General features: G+C 34.6%; 1 protein-coding gene across 1 annotated transcript; it reads right to left on the minus strand.

The window, feature by feature from the left end:
- Nucleotides 1-5,942: 5,942 nt before the first annotated feature.
- LOC132545864 (uncharacterized) lies at nucleotides 5,943-22,987 on the minus strand. Its single transcript, XM_060209535.1, has 9 exons — nucleotides 22,855-22,987; nucleotides 16,187-16,392; nucleotides 14,708-14,907; nucleotides 14,392-14,465; nucleotides 13,993-14,035; nucleotides 10,087-10,152; nucleotides 9,275-9,411; nucleotides 8,434-8,700; nucleotides 5,943-6,637 (listed from the first exon to the last, which is right to left on the minus strand). Exons 1-9 carry the CDS (start codon nucleotides 22,985-22,987, stop codon nucleotides 5,943-5,945), a joined length of 1,821 nt encoding a protein of 606 aa, XP_060065518.1.
- Between the last annotated feature and the right edge of the window lie 686 nt (nucleotides 22,988-23,673).

Consider the following 23,673-nt stretch of genomic DNA (forward strand, 5'->3'; position numbering starts at 1 on the left):
GTTCATACTTCTGCAATCTGTGATAAAATGTACAATAAGGAATACTCTCAAAGTCACAAGATCCTTATAACTTTCAGCTATTAATTCTCCTGTCTGGATAGCAGTTGCTTGAAATGCACAATGTTATGAACAGTTAATTCTGGTTTTACCAGCTTTTTTTTTTTATTAATATCTTTATATTCAATACAAAATCTTATTTAGAAGTATGTGTGGTGAAAAGATAAAAACCTTCCTCAATAACCAATTATTTTGTTCAACACTTCCTGGTCCACTTGCCTTCTGTACTGAACTGGGCGCACCCTAATTGACGTAAGTAAATAACCTCTTTCAATATGGTTAGGTGCCGGGTGTTAAACACTTCAATGCATTTTTATATTTAAAGCGAAATCATATTCAGAATTAAACAGACCCATACAGCTGTTAGATATAACTTATCTCGTCATAATCACACACATGGGTACCCCTTCCATTATTTCTTAAATGGATAATATACACGTCACTATCGCTGCACAAACAGCAGTTAGCGATTGGATAATAAAGTATACGAACCCAAACATTTTAATACAGGTATCTTCGAATCCTATCATCGACCAGAAAATTATGTAACTGTACAGCGAGTGTCATAAAAATATTTAACACTGTTTATAAAGGCCACTTAACAGGACGGTGGCCTTTATATAGAGATTAAATCGTTCATAAATGTATTGTAATTGATACCGAAACAAAAAACCGCGATAGGTAAAAAAAATAATTGATGACATTATCTATCCCATGAACAGGCCCTTCTTTGTCGTAACATTTCTACGTGTTATGTATTTTAGTTAAAATTATCGAACAGTAAGGAATCACGTTCTGGGGTACTGTTGTAAATCTTTCGTTTGTTCATTTTTTGTCCACGTTTTGTCGATTTTGAATTTGAATCAAAATCATGTTGACATGTCGGTATTTTCAGTGCTGCTAATAAGAAAATCAGATATGAACAAAGTGCACATAATTGATAAATAAACATTATACGAAACCAATACCTTCATTTGCTTCAATTAAAACATATTGAGGTCACTGTTGTCTAGACAGTCTTCATACAGGCGTAATTATCACAACAATAAATATATTTCTAATATAACGACTTTAAGTTTGAATAATAAATCCTAGTTAAATACCCAGATCCTGTATAACATGGTATTCACCGTGTTGAAACCTGTCCAATCCTGACATGTTTGACAAGATCTGTGTCTTGGTTAGCACAAGCGTTTGTTGGTGACTCTAAGATGTGTTATAGTGTTGATAGCATAGAAATGATTCAATAAGCCATTTTGAATCTTTATTCAGATTCCATCTCACTTATTGTCACGGTCAAGAATAAACAAGTATCCTGCTTGTGAAATAACTCAATATCAAAATATTGCAAAAATTACCAAAAAAAAAAAAATAAATAAATAAATAAATAAATAATAATAACAATTTTCGCGTGGATGCTTCTATACTTGTGGCATTTTACTTTTATTTCGACCAATTTCACACTCACTCGCTCCACCGACGAGTCCTAGGAGAACAAACCAGATGTACGGTGTAACACCACTGACGCGTCCTAGAAGGACGAAGCAGCTGTATGATGTAACATGCTTGATGAGTCCAGGAAGGGGAAACAGATGGATGATGCATTATCACTTTCGATTCCTAGAAAGACGAAACAGCTGTATGATACAACATTTCTGATGAGTCCTAGAAGGACGAAACAGCTGTATGATACAGCATTACTGATGAGTCCTAGAAGGGCGAAACAGCTGTATGATACAGCATTACTGATGAGTCCTAGAAGGACGAAACAACTGTATGATACAGCATTACTGATGAGTCCTAGAAGGACGAAACAGCTGTATGATACAACATTACTGATGAGTCCTAGAAGGACGAAACAGCTGTATGATACAGCATTACTGATGAGTCCTAGAAGGACGAAACAGCTGTATGATACAGCATTAATGACGAGTCCTAGAAGGACGGAACAGCTGTATGATACAACATTACTGATGAATCCTAGAAGGACGAAACAGCTGTATGATACAGCATCAATACAAGTCCTAGACGGATGAAACAGTTGTAGGATGCCATATCACTCATTATCTGGATTCCTGTATCGTATTCGTAAATGTATTGAAAGGTGTCAATTATTTGTGTGTCGTTTGTACAATCCGTTTAGCTATATACGCAATTGTATTGAAACTTCAACGATATACAAAATAATAATGTATATATTTTGAATGTGACCTTGGTTGAAGGTTGGAAGCAACTCATACATGATGAAAATAATTAAGAGCGATCGAGCGTCTATATAAGATGATAAAGAATTAATTAAAACATTCAAAATCTCGACCTCGACACAGTTTGCAAACGTTGATGTACCATTTCATGTAATAGACATTTGGCCAAGGTCATGATACAACATAACAAAGGGTTATGGGTAATGATATAATGAAGTTTGATAAGAGCGATGGTAACAGAATTATCTTGTATGGTACTATGTTATAGTACTCTTACGAAGATCTATCAACAAGTTGACTACCGATGGGTAGATTCCAACGTACGAAATTAAAACATCAACGTAAAACATGACTTAACTTTCTAGTATGATATCTACTTCCTTGTTTGTTTGTATTCTGAATGTGCCCTTGGGATATCCCCTATAACGCGCTGGTCCACTTCAAGTGCATTTAACATTGTCAAACAATAGCTACAGCAATCCTTTTGACAATACCTGAAATGGAACCTTTGTCAATAACTTCAATAATATTGGAAGAGACAGAAACTATCAATAGCCAAGTAGAAATCGGTAACCGGTAAATAAAAATTACATACAAAAGTAATCTGTGAAAGCTACTTTTAACTTCTTTTATATATAGATATAATCGCACTTCACTGGGTCATTTTATCAAGATGATTATGGTGTCATATCCAAAACAGGTAAATACCCTTTTGTAAAGTCATGTGATATGTGCGTCTATTCGGAGACAAAACCAAGTAATTCACGAGAGCATTTCACTTTGTGATGTACATGTTTTGTGTGATTTAGTTACCTTACCGATTGTTGCAGTATGCATGAATATGTTTAGTCATTCATGGCACTTGTTAGTCGATTGAATATCCCATGCTTATATATTTCTCTCCCGTCGGACAACGGTTGTAATGGACGTAAAACTCGTTAAATAGATAAATGAGACATAGTCAATGATGTTTTCTTATGTTTGAGGAATCGTTGGCGCTCAACGTGCGCTGAGCACTGGTAAAAATGCCACAAAATGGGCGTTGTATGTATGACGCCAGACGCCTCACGGAGCGCTGGAAAGTGCCAAGTAGTCAACACCGTAATTCAGGCGATCCACCACCGAGCAACACACGTACAATACTAGGAATGATGCCATACTGCCTGGATTAGTCCACATCCCTCATCCATTTATATACGTTGTTTTTGTACATTACAATTAGTATTCCTTATATATATACAATTGTCTGATGCTGTTGTGTCTTTGTTATACCAACCCAGAGGATACATGCTTAAACTATACCGATCGAGTTACTAACCTTGATTACGGAATACATTATAAACAGACGATGCTAGTGCTCGTTGTTAACTGACTGGTCAGAAATGAAGGCACTTTTTATAATTACATCATCAATATGGATTTATGATTTTAAACCAAATTTCAAAATAAAGTTTTTTTTTTCAATCATCACTTCAGTATATGCGATATTAACACTACCACATATCATTCCACACTAAAGTAATGCTTTATCTTCAAACTTTCAGTTTCCTCTGGAAAGGGTGGTCATTATCTATTTGAATATGTTCTCTAGGATTCAAATCTGGAACCTGTAGAAGGGTTTACACGGAGACCCTGAAAAAAGTATACGGAGAATAAGACCAGGTGCTCATGAAGAACAAACGTCTTCAGCTTCATCGAAGACACTCGACATGTAAATTTTTTTGTCCATCCAAGTAATTACTGTCTTGTTCCCAAATGAGAGCGCGACAAACAAAAACGAAACAATCAAGGTCCCTGTGACATGGTTTGATAAGCTCTTAGATAAGTTCAGTCTTAAATGAAAATAAGAATAAAAACCCAGTCAACAGAGGGGCACAGTTAGTATGCCAATAGTCTGTTGGAAGACCTTACTAGCCAGAAACTATATCCGTTTTATGAATTCGTCTTCCGTTCATATCGTCTTTGATTTGGATGTATTTTTCAGGGAATACGCTTAAGTATATTTCCCAACCATCTCTAGAAGTTATCTCTAGCAAAGCGGTATATATTTAGTTTGTGATTTATGTCGTTATGTTCATGTCACGTTTTAATTAAATCAAATAGTGGCACGGTCAGAATATATACAGATGAACTTGAAGTTGTTTTGAAATTATCAGGTATATATCAAGCTTATTAAATTTGTTGGAATATGGGGTTAGTGCACAGCGTTATCTGTATTTTGACATTTGTAACAATTTCGATATTCCTCCGTCGCCACCTAGATTTCAATGAAAAATATTGCCCCAGCATCAATTCTAGAATTCCTAAAATGCACTAATGCTTAATTGCTAAAAGATGCTACTTACGACAATCTGCAAATAGATCTTACTAACACGAAATTTAGGGGTATAGTTTCAATGGCATGTTGTGGTAGGAGAAAGATACCAGATTACGGATCAAGAAGAAGTGCTTTATCTTGTCTCTTATTCTCACGAGAATAAGAGACAAACAGTGCCATGTAGTCTTCAATAAAAGTTGCTGGCTGCCGCGTGTTCCTTATTTTTAACCGATTGTTGATACAGTATGGTATTTTGACACGCTCAAAATATAGAAATAATTCATTATTATCATTGACTTACAAAATAGTTGGGAAAAAGATGGTTGTTAGCACAGAGTGTCTGTTGCAAGGTTTCTCTACATTTCTACCATACGAATAAAAACTCCGATTGTAGATGGACACATAAAAAGACAATAATTTTCGGGGTTTGTTTCTTATTGTAACTGATATTGTTTTTCTTAAAAACTGATTTGTTTATGAAATATTTCAGTGACATTGGCTTTCTGTCAACATTACTTCATTATTATAACATGTTTTCAGAAATATCTAAACAAGATAGTTTAGTGTAGGCAACACTTACTTTCCTATAGTTTCTTTTTTAGCTTAAACACACAATTTCATTAAAAAAATATACATTGTCGAAAGCACAACTTCTTTTGCGATTTATTTCATAAGAATATGATACTAATCCATGAGTTAAATCAGCATTGTTTCATTGACACATAGCCATATACAAATAGCAGCATACTCTACCAACATGAAACGTAAGAACATTGTGTCGAACTAGGGCAACGACATACCAACAAAGTGTATTGTTGATACATTGCGTCCGATTTATTTGTTTGATTTAAACATATTTTATTTGTACAAAGTATACAAGCATATTTGTTAAGATCAACAATTCTTTTTGTCCTTGTCTTAAGATGGCGGTAACGTCTTCAACTCATTATTACATATCTAGCCCTTACCATAATCTTACTACCGAGTTAAATAGAAGGGAGGTAATATACTTCGTTGATGGCCTAGTAGTCTCCCTTGTTACAATTAAACAAAGTCGTCCTGGGTCACAATCCATGTTTTCGTATTTTCATGGCCGTATTTGAATATGATGCAACTCATAATGCTTTATGTCATATGATCTGTTTAAAAATTAGTAGTTAAACGATGATATAAGAATTAGTTAACCTCTCCCTAAGTAAAGTATACACCAAATTCGGTTGCCATTTCATTGTACAATCGCCATTGGTCCTAGTAGACAAAAACACTTTTTTTCCACACGTAAGATCTACTTATTCCGAGGATTGATGTTAAGATTTTGAAAAAGTAGACTGTTAAATTTCATTTTTACACCTACTTGGACTTAACTACTGTACAACAGGGCCATCCTGATTGACAATATCTTCATTTTTTTCATTAATACTCTTATTTTGGGTTCCTTTTTCACCCTCGTCAACGTCGGGATGGCTAATCTCAATTTTAATATGATCGGTAGAAGAGAGATTTTCTGTATCGTTGTTAGATTCAATCATTTCCGGACTTTCGTTTTTGTCGTCAGTTCCCTCAGTATTATTATTTTCTGTCATGAAAACCTTGATTTCACTTCCATTGTCCATGTGAGTGTTTGAATTGTTAACAATATTGTTATTTCCCTCCTTTTTGAGGTCTATTGTAGAATCAACAGGCTCACTTTTATCGGATTGTTTATCGTCCTCTGGATGTTCTACATCTAATACCTCTTCTGGTTGTAATTCTAGAGACTGATCAATAAGTTCTACATTAATTTGTTTTTTAACCACTGGTCCAGTGGAATCTTCCATCCTGCCTATGGACGAGTCCTTTACTGATAAAGACGCCTTTCTTACTCTTTCACTTTCAACTACAGACAAGCCGCCAACTGGGGTAGGGGGAGGCTGATTAACCAATGAGGTCTCCTCAACTGGATCACGTGGTCGCTTAGAAATGACTTTTGGGACGGATATTCCTGTGACGCTGGGGAGTGTCGATTCGGATGTCCTCAAATATTGTTTGCTGGACCGTAAAGAAACCAAGACTCGGCTGCCTGTGAATCATAAACCAACAAATTAGTCAACGGTACACTGATATTCGTATAAATTATCGTGTTCAAGTTATAAATATGTTATGACATCTTTGCTTTCGTTTAGTAAATTTTAATTAACTAGAATAAGTATACTGTGTTGTATTTACCTATAGAAATTGATTATGCATTAATTTCAAATTAAAATAATTAAGATTATTGTTAACATGCAATAGTTTTCAATCATTTTTATAATTTCGTTGTTGAAATAGTTCGATATACATTATTAACACTAAATGATTCGGAATTGACCTTTCGAGTTACAGAATATATTTTAACATGCAACAAATTATCATTTAATGAATGTGAACACAACATGCATATTATCAAACTAAGAAGCAAAAGATGAATTTGCAAGAGTATGAATATATATTTGATTATAAAATGATAATTGTAGTATATAATTTCTATGTATATATATATACGGAAATTAGAATGAGTTAGTGAAGACAAACGAATTAAAATGATAAATGAAAATAAAAATAATGCAGAAGAAGAAGCAAGCATAGCAAATTACAGAATTTCGAGAATCGGATATGTTTCTTATCAATATGTTACTGGGTGTGTGATATTTAAATGCTTTAACACTTATTTATGTAGGAACCTACTGTATCATGTCTGCAGCGTGTATTTCATATTTTCGATGATGTTTAACAACAAAGTTACGCCATTTATGTAAACAAGCGAAGCAAACTGCCACAAAGGTAAAGCGTGCAATGTGATTACAAAGTATGACATCATCGAAAGAAAATACAATGGCATTCACCTAAACGTTCTATACAATTTGGCAGAATCCTGCTAAGTGGTGTTTGATGTAAAATAAGGGAGGCAGAAAATATCAACTATCGTTATGGTATTCATTTAAACATATGTTTTATAATTGAATTACATTTCAAACATGTAAAAACCAATTCCAAATGGTGCTTTATTTCAGAACGACTGTGACGAAATAATGTTATTCTTAAGTTCAAACTAATTAATTCCACTACTAACCCAAAGCCAGTTATCAACGGCATCTCAATCATATATCAAACATTGAGTTTGTGTTTCCAAATTTATACATTTTGGTGAGTAAGCAAGGGGTTCAATAGGTGTCATCAGCATGCTTGTTACTACTGTTATACTGAAGATTTCTATCAATGTAAATGTTGTTCATACTCAATACAATGTGTCTCTTTCAGATGTTCTCTAATTACTCTGGGTCTTCAATGAAGGCATAATTCATACAATACATTTCGATAGATATGCAGCAATGATAGTTCAATTCTTTTAAAGTGAAAAATGTTACCGCTTTTATGAATTCAACTAAAAAAATAAGATGATAGATATGTGTTGATCGGTGAACGAATGCGGAATGTGGTTCAATAGTGCAATATAATCATATTGGACAGATACTGATAGTTTAGATGGTGCTTTCATGTCTCTTGATTTCACGAAGTCTTTCTGTTTGCAGCAAGAACTTTATTACACGTCAGGAAAATATTGGCTGTAAAATGTCGAGGTCGGATAAAAATTGCACCGTAAATAGTTCTGTTTTCTATTAATTGCATGTGGAATTATCTTCGAATGTAATTTTGTTAACTCGAAAACAAAACCCCAAAAACAAACATTTCTTACATTCACATCAGCAGTACATAGCAGCCAAAAACACTTCAGGTAATCTAGCAAAATGCACGACAGTCAACAAGAAAAAAGCGCTAATGGAGAAAAGTAAAGAGGTTGGGATCTCTATCTACCGTTACCACAACCACCATAGTCACCTTGGACATTCAAACCGTTAGGTGTAAGTATTATGTCATCTAATATCTGTTGTTTGTAAGACGTCTCGTCATTGGATAAGTTCTCACTTTCGTTCTGTATGATATCACACGAAGTTGCTGCGTCACCCCACGCGCTTTTGGGGCGATCCCTAGGCGTCACCATTTTGCCTGATAGTAACCTTTTTCCTGGAGCTGTCGATGGTCTCGGGTGGAACTCCGGTTTACTCGTTTGGTCATGGTAGTCTGATACCTCGGATCGCGGTGTATCTGTCGGATAAAACGGAAAATGTCAACTCATCATGCTTTCGACTTTTCAAAAATCTTATTTTAATCAAATATATTCTCTATTAAAATAACATTTTGATTTAACATTTCAGCTTATTTTCCAAATCAATTATTGAAACAATCATAAATTCTAACTAATGAAAACAATAATTCAAACCCATGATGAAGTGTATTGTTTTTTTCTTTCATGAAGTTACTATGCTGCTGACAAAGTTTAAACGTATGAAGTAGACGAAAATATGTAGCTATGTCTCTGCTACATCTTAATGGATTCTATACTCTAACGGTAAACCTTCCTCATAAACATATCTGCGATGTTTTAACCAAATAAAGAGAGACATCAACTGTATTATTCTAGCTTTATAGACGCATATAGTCACTTAATTAGACGTGTTTGTCTTCCTTTAAAATGCTAACGAGAAATAATGTACAAGACGATGATCAGACTAAAGCATTAAAAGAATACCTCAGATATTCTTAAAATACAAAAGGACTTCAGCGGTTGTTAATATGATATCGTTTTATATTAATTTTAGGTTATTATATTGTGACTAACCTGGCGGCGGGGGAACCTCTTCAGCTTTCTCCTTCAGACGTGAAGAAGCAGCCCCTGTCATAAAGCAGGCCATCGGGTTCTTTCTTGGCATGTAAACACCATACACTGTCAGGCCCTTAGCATCTAAAAGATGTGCCCTGAAATAACCCATAATAACATAGTAAACACGTTAGAATTATTCTCTTACCGGATTTATTATTATAGAACAATAATTGTTTGCATCACCTACATGTATTTTATCATAATTTGTTCTTGTCTTATTACAATGGGGTATGACTTTTGGCAGAGCGCTTGAAATCCCTTTGCATAGTTCTGTAGCATTTAATTTCATTTAGTATTTCAAGTTAGCAGATTTACTGTAGGTATCATGGACAAAGCAATTAAATGACAATTACTCTTTTGATATTTGTGCTGTGAGGATGATGCTGATTGATAATATTTCACACTTGCGTTCCATATTACAAATGATATATGGAAGGGTCTGGTTGTATGAAAGACGGAATGAACGAATGAAATATACATATGCTTGTGATTATCCCCTTTTCTTTATGTTTATTGCGGTCTACAGTATCGGATCAAACTACGGGAATAGTAGATAATCTAAAGATAAAGATATGTGAAATTATAGTATTAAGTGATTAATTGATCGATTAATTGAGTGATTGATTGATTAATTATGGGAGTTCTCTTGTATGCGGACATTACTTATAGATTATTTAATAAAAGATTTCTTGAAAGGTAAAGATTTACGGACATAACTGACTGATGTATATGAAGTCAAAATATATTACCAAATGTCGCATAACACATACCTGTTGTAGCGGGCCCCAGTAAGAAACGCATGCGTAGACTCCTCTTTTTTGCGGGCAGGTAAATACCTAAACGTAGAGGTAAATCATTGTTCCTTGATCATATATACTATTGTCTATGATATGGATGACGTCAAAGTGAAAATGTGATCACTCACATTTCGATGATGTATCTAATAGCATGACATAATAAAGAGGTTTGATAACGATTTGTGGACACTCCATAATCAAATCGCGTTATACTTTGTTATGAAATAATCAAATTATACTTATAATCTAGATGTTGTGTAAATAAATAATCATCTTCATTAGATGACTGTTGAGAACGTCAATATCTAGATTTGTGAGGAAGCTCCTACAAGCTAAACAATAAAACAACGCTAAGTCAGACTTGAATACTGATCATCAATACATAAGCTAGTTACAACAAATTCATATGCAATAACGATATTTTCATCGTATAAAGAAGTGGAGCTTAAAACCAGCCAAGCAAAACCCAATCTACAGCTTGTATATAATGTACAGGCAGGAAACGTACATCCACCGTCACCCTCCGGAACAAAAGAAAATATCCAATCTATCCTTAGATAAAAAAAATCTATACACTACTACATATAACATGGAATAGAAACCATAACCAATAAATGAAAAAAAAAGATATATAAAAATTTAAAATAAACACCCTTCTACTTTGAAAACCGTCCATGGAATTAATTGGCTTTCCACTTATCGGGATTCATATTGTTCTCACTTTTTCTTAGCATTGCATGTTTTAATTCCAAACGAACCTCTGACTGATAAAAATTTATTTCAGTAAATTTCATTGCTATACTAACAAGTGTGTAATTATGTCAAAAACATTTCAAAAATTCATACTCCGAAAATTCCCCGGTATATGGAAACAGAAAAATAAAAAATAAAAAGAAAAGTTATAAACTAATATGATAGAGAATAGAACCCTCGCCTCACCTGTCGGCGATGAGATACATTATAGTCATGTAATCATTGTCCTCATCAGAGGAATAATCATCAGCCCTGGAAATAAGGCATTATATCACTTTTACTTATAGTGTATCAAATAATATCTATACCATAACCTGTATGTGTTACACTGCTAATAAGGCATCATATCACTTTTACTTATAGTGTATCAAATAATATCTATACCATAACCTGTACGTGTTACACTGCTAATAAGGCATCATATCACTTTTACTTATAGTGTATCAAATAATATCTATACCATAACTGCTAATAAGAACCTGCAAAACAAAGGCTAGGGTTGGATAATTGAAGTGTCCCACCACACGTTATATAACACTTAACGACAACGTCACTGGCTATGTGTAAACACGTGACGTCAGCATGTGAAGCATTAAACCTCCCAATGTGTCGTCACATCTAATGGACAATACTATGATGATATTATACAAGCCATTTTTCGATGTTAAAATGGCAGCAAACGATTCTGAATCTTATCAAAAGTGACAAGAAAATTATTCTGATAATATTGTGTTAAGAGGAAGTTGTTTTTTGTCAGATTCATATAGTTCTTGTTACTAAATATCACGTAAACGTTGTGCTTTATTGAAACTTAAAGTTAACTTATGTCAGATAACAATTATATGACATTTTTGTATCCAGGGAACATGTCATGAAGCTTTGTTGTATTTATGTATTTCCTAATACCTTTTAATAAGGCTTAAATGGATTTAGTGGACACAATTTAATGGCAAGTAAGAAATTATAAACATTTTAAGTGAGCTGAAACGTCGCCTTGTCATAAAAGGAACAATATGACGGTCTCTTCGGTAAGAAACACCACGTAGCATAACACGCGTGCGTGCTCAGGAAACGACAAAAACAAGATCATTATAGATACTACCATACAGCAAGATAACATGACAAATATCAATCATGATAACGCAAGGAAATTCTGATTAAATAGTGGCACAGATACATACATTGTATCAGCGTATGATAAAGAATAAAAAACATGCATGTTGGATACATTGTACAACCAACATAATTGCCCACACACTGACTATAATGAAATTTATTGAACATTCTGGTTGGTCTTAACACACAAAAAAAAAAGTTAATTGAAATATTATTATCTTTGTTTAATTAATGACGAATGATTATATACATGATTAAGTTATAATTTAGATAAAACAACACTGAATAAATAATATTAATGGCAAAGTAATATAAACGCGTTTGGGCAATTATGTTTTTTAACGAGAAACATACATTGTATTAACAGTGTTGTGAATCTTTGAGAAAACTATCCAAAGACACATCAACAGATAATGCACAGAACCATGCTATACTTTGTACAAGACAAAAATCAATATTTCTGTCATTGATCATGCAAGTATATATATATATATATGTAGGTGAGGCTGGTGAAGTATGTCTCCTGTGATAATTAGGTATGTTGTCTTGTTTTGTATAGCTTACCCAAACGGATGATACAACTGCAGTTGTAAGAAAATACATTTGTATCAAATGAATGTATAATAAAGTGAATTACCACCCATTTTACTGAAGTTCTTTTTTAATATTTATACATATTCAAAACAATCATTCGGCCCTTGTTTCAAGTTACTGATTTGTTCCATAAGATTTAAGTAAACAGTTAACCCCTACCAACTGCTTTCTTAAAAACTTTCCTCGTACATTGCAACACTACATTTACAAAATATCACTTTTCATTAAGATGACGTGTTTTGATTTTTCTTACCAGTATATATATTATCTTCTCAGCAATTGTTACTAATTGCGAGAATATATTCACAAATCTTAATTGGGAGGGATCCTTCCTTTTCGTTTGTAACTAACTTGAAAACTGATTTAAATCGGCAGTCCTAGTATCTCGATTTCTTTGATATTAGTTATACGTTGCATATTACAGCGAAGATGTCGATGTCTCTTCGACAACTGGTAAAAAGGTGATGAAGTAAACGATGGTTTTACTGTTAGTAAAGGTGTATACTGATTACCATTGTACAAAAGACACACAGGTGAATAGCATATATTAAAATAAATTAGAGTAAGGCACAGGTGAACAAAATAATCAATTAAATGCATTATACAGCAATTTTATCCTTCAAGGACTCGTCAGTAATGCTACATCATATAGCCGTTTGTTTCGTCCTTTTAGGACTCGTCAGTAATGCTACATCATATAGCCGTTTCGTCCTTCTAGGACTCGTCAGTAATGCTACATCATATAGTTCCTCGTCAGTAATGTACATTACAGCTGTCGTTCTTCTAGGACTCGTCAGTAATGCTAGCCGTTTGTTTCGTCCATCATATAGCCGTTTCGTCCTTCTAGGACTCGTCAGTAATGCTACATCATACAGCTGTTTCGTCCTTCTAGGACTCGTCAGTAATGCTACATCATACAGCTGTTTCGTCCTTCTAGGACTTGTCAGTAATGCTACATCATACAGCTGTTTCGTCCTTCTAGGACTCGTCAGTAATGCTACATCATATAGCCGTTTCGTCCTTCAAGGCTCGTCAGTAATGCTACATCATATAGCCGTTTTTATCCTACTAGCCGTTCTGTTTCGTCCTTTTAGGACTCGTCAGTAATGCTACATCATACTGCCGTTTTTATCCTACTAGAGCTCGTCATTGATTCAACATCATACAGCTGTTTCGTCCTTCTAGGACTCGTCAGTAATGCTACATCATATAGCCGTTTTTATCCTACTAGGGCTCGTCATTGATTCAACATCATACAGCTGTTTCGTCCTTCTAGGACTCGTGAATTATCAGTAACTACATGGGAAAATGATCTGATTCTCTAATTGTATCAAAGCACTGTTCTATATCTCAAGATAAGTAGTAATCCTTTTACACAGTGAAAGAAGAAAACAAACCAGACGGATAGATACTTACTCTCTAGGAGTTGGTATAGCAGAATATTGAGTACTCTCCATCTCTGTAATAAAGATAAATAATACTGTTCAGAGAAAATATTGGAGGAAAATACTTCTTAACAAAATAAAATCCTGTACTCCATACTTGACAAATGTATTGTACATAGCTGAGAGTTAAAGACGACAAAAAACGGCATTAACAGGTAGTCTATTTAGAATGTATCAGAGCATTTAAAAAGATGTCGAAACATTTACAAGGTAGCTGAGCGTATTGCGTTCACGTTACTTTCATTGTAGCCTCTACCAGATATCATGTCTGATGTTGTGTTCGACACTTGAATCATACATCTTGCACTAAGCCTAATTAACGGAGCCGATTATCTTTCGTTACGTCAGAATATCTTTTATCAAGTCTTACTTTTGGCACTTTCCCGTCGTTGTGTGTATGCATTAACAGGTGCTGAATTGCTCCTTTGTCTAGCTCGTAATAACCTATACAAAAGAGACAATATAATTTAGTTATCAACTAAGTATAAACATATCTTTATTGAAGTGTCTTGGTACATTTACATGTATATATGTAACAAATATTACTCAGTTAAAATTGTATTGAATGCTTACCCTATACTACAGAATTATATCTAGATAGTTATGTCCGTGACCATACTAAGATTTTTTAGAAAATCAATTTCGTCAAAATTCCATTAAATGGGCATTTAGAAATGATACCGTACGTTGTACGAGTAGGTCGGCCATATTTGAGGTTCGTTGCATCGGAAGACTGCGAGGTTTGGTGCAGCTCAGTTGCTGAGAGGTACTGGTGCGTAGTGTTTGGTCGATAGTAAAGTGTTCCACTTCTCTTTGGTGGAGCTGAGCGCCCTCTAACGAGAGATTTAGTTCGAGGCTCATGTAGATGTTTCCCGTGCTGATCGTACTACAAACAGATAATGATTAACCTCATACATATAGTACACAAATTTATATAGACTAATCAATGGAGTATCGAAAACGGGAAAACTTTCGCTGTAGTATCATTTTCACCATTTCATCCCTTTTCAATTAGTGCGGAAATGAAAAGTGGACAATATTTGATGCGTCAGCAAACATGAAATTAACCATGGGCGAAAATATGTATTTTATCAGAGGGCGAAATTAAACCTCAGCGACTATTTTCCCGAATACTGTGAAATTGTTAAGATAGAAAGTTTCTCTGATATAATGACAGTTCTAGTTTTCAGAAGTTGTCCCTAATCAATATATGTCATTGTAAGAACTACGTCGTTTGAGTATGACTTCGGTAATTCATGGATATCACGATGAGATATGAATCTACTATACGTCTTCATTCAAAGTAAAGAGAAATGAAAAACCAGTATGTTTTAGCATTGCCATTCACCGGCTTACACATCAATCCTTACATTGTCAATTCTCACGATGACGTCAGTATGCCGTCACTACGGTGCCAGAATTGAGATCATTTAGGAATATGCAATGTCGAACAAGTATTTCAAATTCGTTATTCTCAAGCAAGTTGACTTTAAACAAATTTGTGGTGCAATGATAAGAATTAAGAAATATTTCTAGCTCAGGATATGTGTATAAATTCTTAAACTGTCAACTGATTTACGATTAAACCAATTAGTTATAGGCCCTAGTCAATGTTGGTGATTTAGATGTGAATTTCTTAATCTCATTAGTTACACGATAAGTATGTAAAGGTCTACTGGCTAATACATTTCTAATCACATTCGCTGGCAGGAATTTGTGTGGCGGGGAGATTTACAATGACGTAACACCCAATCAGAGTCATTGACATTTTACTACAGGGGTACAAAGTCAAATCTGTCGATAGATCAACGTTAACATATAGCGTTTTTCCTTGCTACCTCTCGGAATATACAAGGCATGAGTGCACTAGCCAAACTTGACTTAGATACACTAGAATCACAAGACATCAGTGCACTAGACTTTAGGATGTCAATGCACTAGCAATACAAGAATATAATAGCTATATTAGGCCTCAACACAGTTGCAATATTAAAAAACTGAATACATTAGGCGTACTAATTAGCAGTACAGAAGCTTAAGGACACACAAGCGCAATGGCTTTAAAGTCCATTTTCTATACAAGAACGAGCACACTTTCTCTATATGACATCAGCACAATGTAACAAATAAAAAATACAGGTCTTATTAACAGCCACACCACTTACCTTTTTTGCGCTAAGGAGACCGTGGACGAACAAGGGGGATTCCCCACTGTGATTCGACTCTTTGCTAGTGTCTATTGCCCAATTGGGTGACCTGTGACCTTCGACAAACTTTTCTGTTTGGCTGCGATCTAATTCGTCCCGTATTTGTTGTAGGTAAGTCGGTTCCCGGTTGTAAGTGTATGGACTAAGTGGATGCTTCTTGGTGCCTACAAAATCAGATTTAATGTTTAATTATTTATATATTGTGAAGTGATTAATTTCCATGTGTTCAAGAACCGTTATAATTAGTTTAAGTAACTTAATTTAGTTATATTTGTCCGAGACATCAAGAGTCAACGAAATAGTCTTTTTAAAATTATACCGATCGAAAATGCATGATTTGACAGAAGTCATTTTACATTAATCATGAAATAAAGCTGAACTGTCTGGCTTGTATCATGTTGGTGGGTTTTAATAATCCTAGGCAGTCGGCTATGTGACCCCATACGTTTTAAGAACAGATAGGAAATAAAAAAAATATATCGATGAAAGGTGTCACCTGAACGCTAAAAATAACCACACCAGATCAAAGTAGTAAGGGCTTTGAATGCAAAATCTTCAGATTCCCCCCAGTATCTTTTTCAAGTGATTAATAATGTTCATTTACACAGATCAATTGTCAAAGTACTGGTAAATTGCCAGACGTTCCTAACCAGTAAGTGAATGTACTTGGCACTAGTTTTCGTGCTGTTGGGAATTTGATTTCTGGGTATCAATCTGATATTGATCGATGTCTATTGTGTGACATGAGATCACTATGACAAAGTGAGAGAACACCCAGTTACATGGGTATGAATGTTAGGTAAAATCTACCTTGGCATTATCATTCCTGAATTGCAACCAAAAGTCGAATCCATAACAGTAAAAACGTGCTATCTTGTGTCGGATTTCCTAACGATAAATTATCAGACTGCGTCAATTCAATTTTAACTAATTTAATAGATTCATTTTATATATTCGTATGGTTATTACCACAAAGTTTTTTTTATGGGGGCACAGACGTTTGAATTTCCAGCTAAAAGACTTAATTGTCCGGACAGGGCTCACTGTTCAATCTGTTATCAATTTGTCAGCATGCTTTTACGTGATACATTAGCTTTCAATAAACACCCAGGAAAAATAAATTATTCTACATGAAAAGGTACTTAAATTTCATCACACTATCACATTTCCACGGCAGTTGCGAGTACAACGGTTTATTACTGTTTGCCATTTAAACCGGACACTTTGATGACAAATGTTGGTCAGATTAACAATAAAAGGTGTAAAAGTCCACTGACAATGTTCTGTAACTCAGTTTGTCACGTGCGTCCATTTACTTATCTATAAACATACCAATTTGAATAGGTAAGCGTTACGATATTGTGTTACCAACACCTTACCCGAGATAGAATCACTCAGGCCCATTCGATTATATTTAATGTAGCAAAACCCGACTGATAAATATCACTGCACTCAATGGGATAGAAATCAGGTGTTGGTTCGAGCTCATAATGGTTTACCGTCTGTCGTGTCGCTATTTAAAACCTTAATTCCGTTAACTAAAATTTAAAAAATATGAAAAGAAAGTTGGATCATTATATTGTCTGATCCTTATACCTTAACCTATCACCAAATGGGCGTTGCTTGGGGAACCGTGATCGATTTCAGTCCCGTGTCCTTTGACTTCCTTTGGGTTTAGAATATCTCTTAGAAGCATGCCTGGTCCCGTTGTTGATTAGTTTGATTCTTGGCTTATTGTACCTGCCATTTTTCTTTTTGCATATTTGTTGTATCCTCATTATATATATACAATTTATTTATTTACTAACGTTAGTTATTGACAAATTTACATTTTGGAAAAAGGCGCATATTTTAGCTATGCATTGCTAAACTTCATCCGATATTTTGGGATCAAGACTAGATAAATACGATACTGTCCTTCTCATTCAGCTGACGTATTGTGAACAGCTCGCTTTGTTCTTTATAATAATATTTGGTGGCTAACAGTTATACCACACCATCTAGCTACAACGTTTTGTATTTTAATTGGATGTCATTACACAAGAGGAATGAAGCTTAAATAATATCCCTCTGCCGCTGGAGGGTTGTAAGTAAACACAAACCCAGTGGCAGGTTTAAAAGACGAACTATTTGATAACATCCAAGATTTTCACAGATATCGTTTATTGAAGTCGCCAAATAGATTTTAAATACTTCTGCATTGTTGAATGTTACAAAGATGTTGTTAAACGTGAAATTCCTTTGGCAAGGCTGTTCAAAGTGTTTACAACGGTTTGTTTAGGGATGATATTGTGATTTTTTGTCAGACTGGTATTCGGTCAGACTTATATAGAGGAGTATAGTGTATCGTTTGCACAGATTGGATTGTACATTGTCTTAAACTGCATTCTTTGTAACAGTCCTTCCAATGAATTAGTGTGCAAGACAATGATTGCCGTAAAGTGTTAGCATAATATGTTACAATGTAAACATCACACCTGGTCACAATATACAAAATATGTATGATATGTAACGTACAAGGCCAGACATCAATATTTTGAATATTGTCAGGCTAGATAGAAATGCCATTCAGATAGAATATCAGAAAAAAGAATTAACGTCAGAGAGAGGTGAGAGAGAGATGGGAGAGAGGGGAGAGATAGAGGGGGGAGAGAAGGGATATATATATATATATATAAGACAGAGGGAGATATTTTGATACATATTTTTCATTAATTTACTGAGTATAAGTAATCAATATACGCTAATTGTATTTCTTACATTTAATCCTCGGGCGACTTATATAAACTGCTATTTTTAGACTTTCATTGAGTTTTTCACAGTGGTCGAACACATCTGACATAGATTATGTACATACAAACATAGTTTCGGCTTTGATTGTTAAAGTTCATTGGTGTTTACCGATATGTAAAGCTGAGTACGTGTGAATGGGCCTATGATCTCGAACCGACAATAGTAAAGGAAACACCAGTATGGATTGACTAGTCCCACACGGTCCGCGACCATGTAACGGGGGGTGTTAATCAGTGCAGGCTCTCTCGTAATAATACAACTGTTCAGGCAAGGAGACATCGTATATATACCAGGTATACGACGGTCCCTCCCTCTCCACAATACCTAATATGTTTTCCTTGAAATTAACGATTAAAAAACTGTTTGATACAGTGTATAACATCACTTCGTTTCTGTGTAATTCATATGTGTGACTTTACTGTAGACGAAGGGTCAAATCTAGCATAAGTTAATATTAAGAATATACGAACAGAATGAAGTGACAGAGAGGAGGATAAAAACGTATACACAACGATAAAAGTGGACAAAAACTATGACAAGCAAAAGAAAGAAAAAATACGACAATAGAGAGAAAACGGGTGGGTATAAAGGAGAATTGGTGGGCAGGGAAAGAGAGATTGACAAAAAAGGAATAAACATGAGACATATAATAGTATAATAGGAAATTGGAGGAAACAACGGAGATGGGGGTTGGGTGGGTGGGGGTGGGAGGTTGGGGGGGGGGGGGGGGGTGGGGGTGGTGGGGTGGTAAAAAGACGAGATAACTGTTAACTTTCGGCAATAAAGGTAGGAAAGTGTGGTAACAAAGAAGAGGGTCGGACAAAAACCGAAGTGGACAGATAGAAGGAAATGAAGTGGGGAAGATGACGAGAAGGTTGAGTTAAAATGGAGGCTACTGTGGACCAAAATGTTGGATGAAAAAGGAGGGAAATAAAAGAAGTAAATGTAGACAAAAGCAATGATTTTAGATAAAATGAGCAGGAAAAGTACACAGAATGTTCGATAAATTATTCATATTTACAGACCAGTAAATCCTTTCTTATCGGTATGTAATGACTAATTGGAGACATTTAGATCGATTCTAGATAGCCACTCCTCAAACTCTCTTGATAACAAATTATCATATCACAATTACTGACTAATATGTCTTTATGAAGAGGCTAACATTTGAAGAAGATCTGTATTCACAAGAAAAGGAACACATGAACTTACGATATCGACATTTTTAAACACTCAGAGGGTTTTAGTTTCGAAGAGAGTTTTCTCATCAATATTGAAAATAACATGTGAACTGCTTTGATGTTATATAATATAATCATATACACGATCCGAATGATGACTGATAGACCAAATAAAAAAATAAATAAACAAAGAGACAAGTGTTAGATATTAAGATTCTCCGACCTGAACAAACATTGTGGTATAGTGCCAGAAAAAAAAGTTTATTTAAGGCAATAACTTGTAGGCTAAAAATAATACAAGTATAGGAACTGGTTGGAAGTGTATGGAGATCGTCACCTCGGAAGGATATCGAATTATTATTGTTACTGACTTGTCACTTAAAGTTTAGTAAAACCAAATGATTAGTGAGTTGACGCTTTCCGTCAATGTTTAAACTGGTGGTGACATATTTTTTTAGATTAATTTTGTTTTTAATACAGAGGCAACTCTATTTATTCCACAAGCAGACAACAGTTTGATCATCTGAAAAGTTAACACACGCGCTAGACACATCGACTACTCTCTAATTATCATTGAAAAAGAGAAATACGAGACTGAATTGCAAAATAAATTTACAGAACCTACTCTTCACAAAAGACCGAGATTCCAAGTCTATACAGAGCAAACATTACTGTACTCAATAGATAGATAACTTTACACAACAGACAGGGGTACCAAATCTGTACAGAACAGTATTACTGTACACAACAGACAGGAGTACCAAGTCTGTACAGAACAGTATTACTGTACACAGCAGACAGGGGTACCAAGACTGTACCGAACAGTATTAATGTACACAACAGACAGGAGTACCAAGTCTGTACAGAACAGTATTACTGTACACAACAGACAGGGGTACCAAGTCTGTACAGAACAGTATTACTGTACACAACAGACAGGGGTACCAAGTCTGTACATAACAGTATTACTGTACACAACAGACAGGGGTACCAAGTCTGTACATAACAGTATTACTGTACACAACAGACAGGGGTACCAAGTCTGTACATAACAGTATTACTGTACACAACAGACAGGGGTACAAAGTATGTACATAACAGTATTACTGCAGGGGTACCAAGTCTGTACATACAGTATTACTGTACACAACAGACAGGGGTACAAAGTCTGTACATAACAGTATTACTGTACACAACAGAATGAAATATCCGGATTGACTGGTATACTTACTATAAATGGGAGGTTTTAGCAAAAAAAAAAAATTCTAATTTCTAATGAAGGTATTATATATCCTTAACTTTAACAAAAATCACAATGTGTGAAGGACATATTCTAGGTTTAGTCTTCGTTTTAATTTCTAAGACAATTGATATGTTTAATGTGTAAGATAGCATGTATATCTCATTCCTACACAAATTGGAAAATAGTATATGAGGTATCGTATGTCCCTAATTATAACACTAACGACGGAACAATGGTAAAGTAGCATATACCCTTAACTCAATGATATACAATTGTGATATGCGTGTTAGTATTAAGAGTCACAACTATGACGCTCAGTGAAGTATTAATCATCAAAACTTTAACATAAATTACGACAACCATGTATTAGGCAGCATATACCATTAAACCTAACACAGTGTAAGGTAACATATACCCTTAATTCAAACAAAAATCAAACGTAAAACACGTGATCTACATGTGTATATAACATTTCACACTAAAGCATTACCTGACCTATGTAAGGTGTATTTATACTGAACACTTTATTTATTTGAGATAAAAACTTAAACGTTACGTAGGTACGTAGATATTCGTCTGATAATTTACAACACAATGTCCACCACGACACGAGTTCCCAAGTATTTCAAAAGTGGCATCTTGTCAAAAGACTTATTGAATAAAGGAAACCATCCGTCAATAATTTCAATGTAAACTGCCGTAACTCGTTTGATAAATGTAAGTTTCATTATCAGATATCAAAGATTCTATTCATTTGCTGTTCAGAATATAACACAAATTTACGGCTTTTATTGATTCTTGGGAAAGGAGACTTATGAACAGGAAAGAGTATCGCCTGACGTCTATCATCACCTCAGTCTTAAAGTTATCAAACTTCCCTTCGACATTTATTTCAAGTGGGAATCTTTCAATATTATTTCCTACTTATATTACATATTGAAGGTAGTGTGAACAAAACTCAAACAAACATGTAACGTAATTACTTAAGTGTTTATTGAATGTAAAAAAATAAGGTTTAAAATTCGGGCTTTCCACATATAGAATGAAGAATGTATTGAAAATACTGGCATTTAAATAGTGTAGTGTTATGTCGATAGTCGTGTGTTATAGGAAGTATTAGACGACTGTTGTGTGTTAAGAAACCTGGCCAGGTTTTTGTAATTCTGACCAAGTACTAATGGCCGGGGTAGGTATTCAATACTCTATATACCTTGGGTACACAATATTACTGCTGACTATGTGGATTGGTGTACTGTACACACCTAATATATCCGCCTTTAACAGTTAAATGGCAAACATACCATTTATACAACACGAAGACATTTAATTTATCAAATGCTTGCTGTCTTTATGTGTTGAAACTTAACTGCGCATTCTAATTAGTAAACATATGTTAATATTATACATACCGTTATTGCCTCCATGAGGGCGTCTGCCATTTTCAATATTCTCCTTCCCCTGGATGTTACTTTGGAATTCTAGATCTACAAGTCGAATTCCTCGCTTCTTTCCACTGCGGGCACGAGTAGATCTATTCGTCATTTTCTTCGCTATATTATTACTTGTAGTTTGACACCAATTACATATCCAGGTCTAAGTGACCATTTCCTGATCGTACACAGAAATCATTCGTCTATATCTGCTAATCCATACCGGTAGATTAATCCTTAGCCGGTTTTAACACATCGCTGTCAATGTGCCCAGGTAGATCACTGCTCCCAGGTAAGATCGTTAATGCAAAATTATCGATCTGGCGGCCATATTGTTTACCTGGTTGCTAAGAGAGATGGGTACGCATATATAGGTGTATATATCTTTATACACCGTATATATCTTATGTTTCAATTGACTACAGAGCGGTTTTTTTTCTAACTCATATTTCGAGTTATATTTAAAAAGAGGGTTCTGTTACAACATAGTTAAAATGTTTTGTGGAACAAAAGTTAAAAGAACGAAAATTACTTGAATCTATTTTGATTGGCTTCCAAATTCTTTTATCGTTTAATCAGTTGATATGTAATGATTACAAAAGGACCAGTAACTACAATTGATATACATTATGAACATTGCGATTTTATTTTTTCATTTATTTAATTTTTGTTTCTTTGTTTTATTATGTTTATTGAATGCTTGAAAATATCATTTTATAAATAATTTCTGATCCCTCGCGTTTTTATATTTTATCCATGCATCATGGTTTCATTGCAATATATTATGTGAGTTTCGGA

Source organism: Ylistrum balloti, unplaced genomic scaffold (assembly GCF_031769215.1).
Source record: "Ylistrum balloti isolate Yb309-2 unplaced genomic scaffold, AGI_CSIRO_Ybal_v1 Utg369858, whole genome shotgun sequence".
Lineage (NCBI taxonomy): Eukaryota > Metazoa > Mollusca > Bivalvia > Pectinida > Pectinidae > Ylistrum > Ylistrum balloti.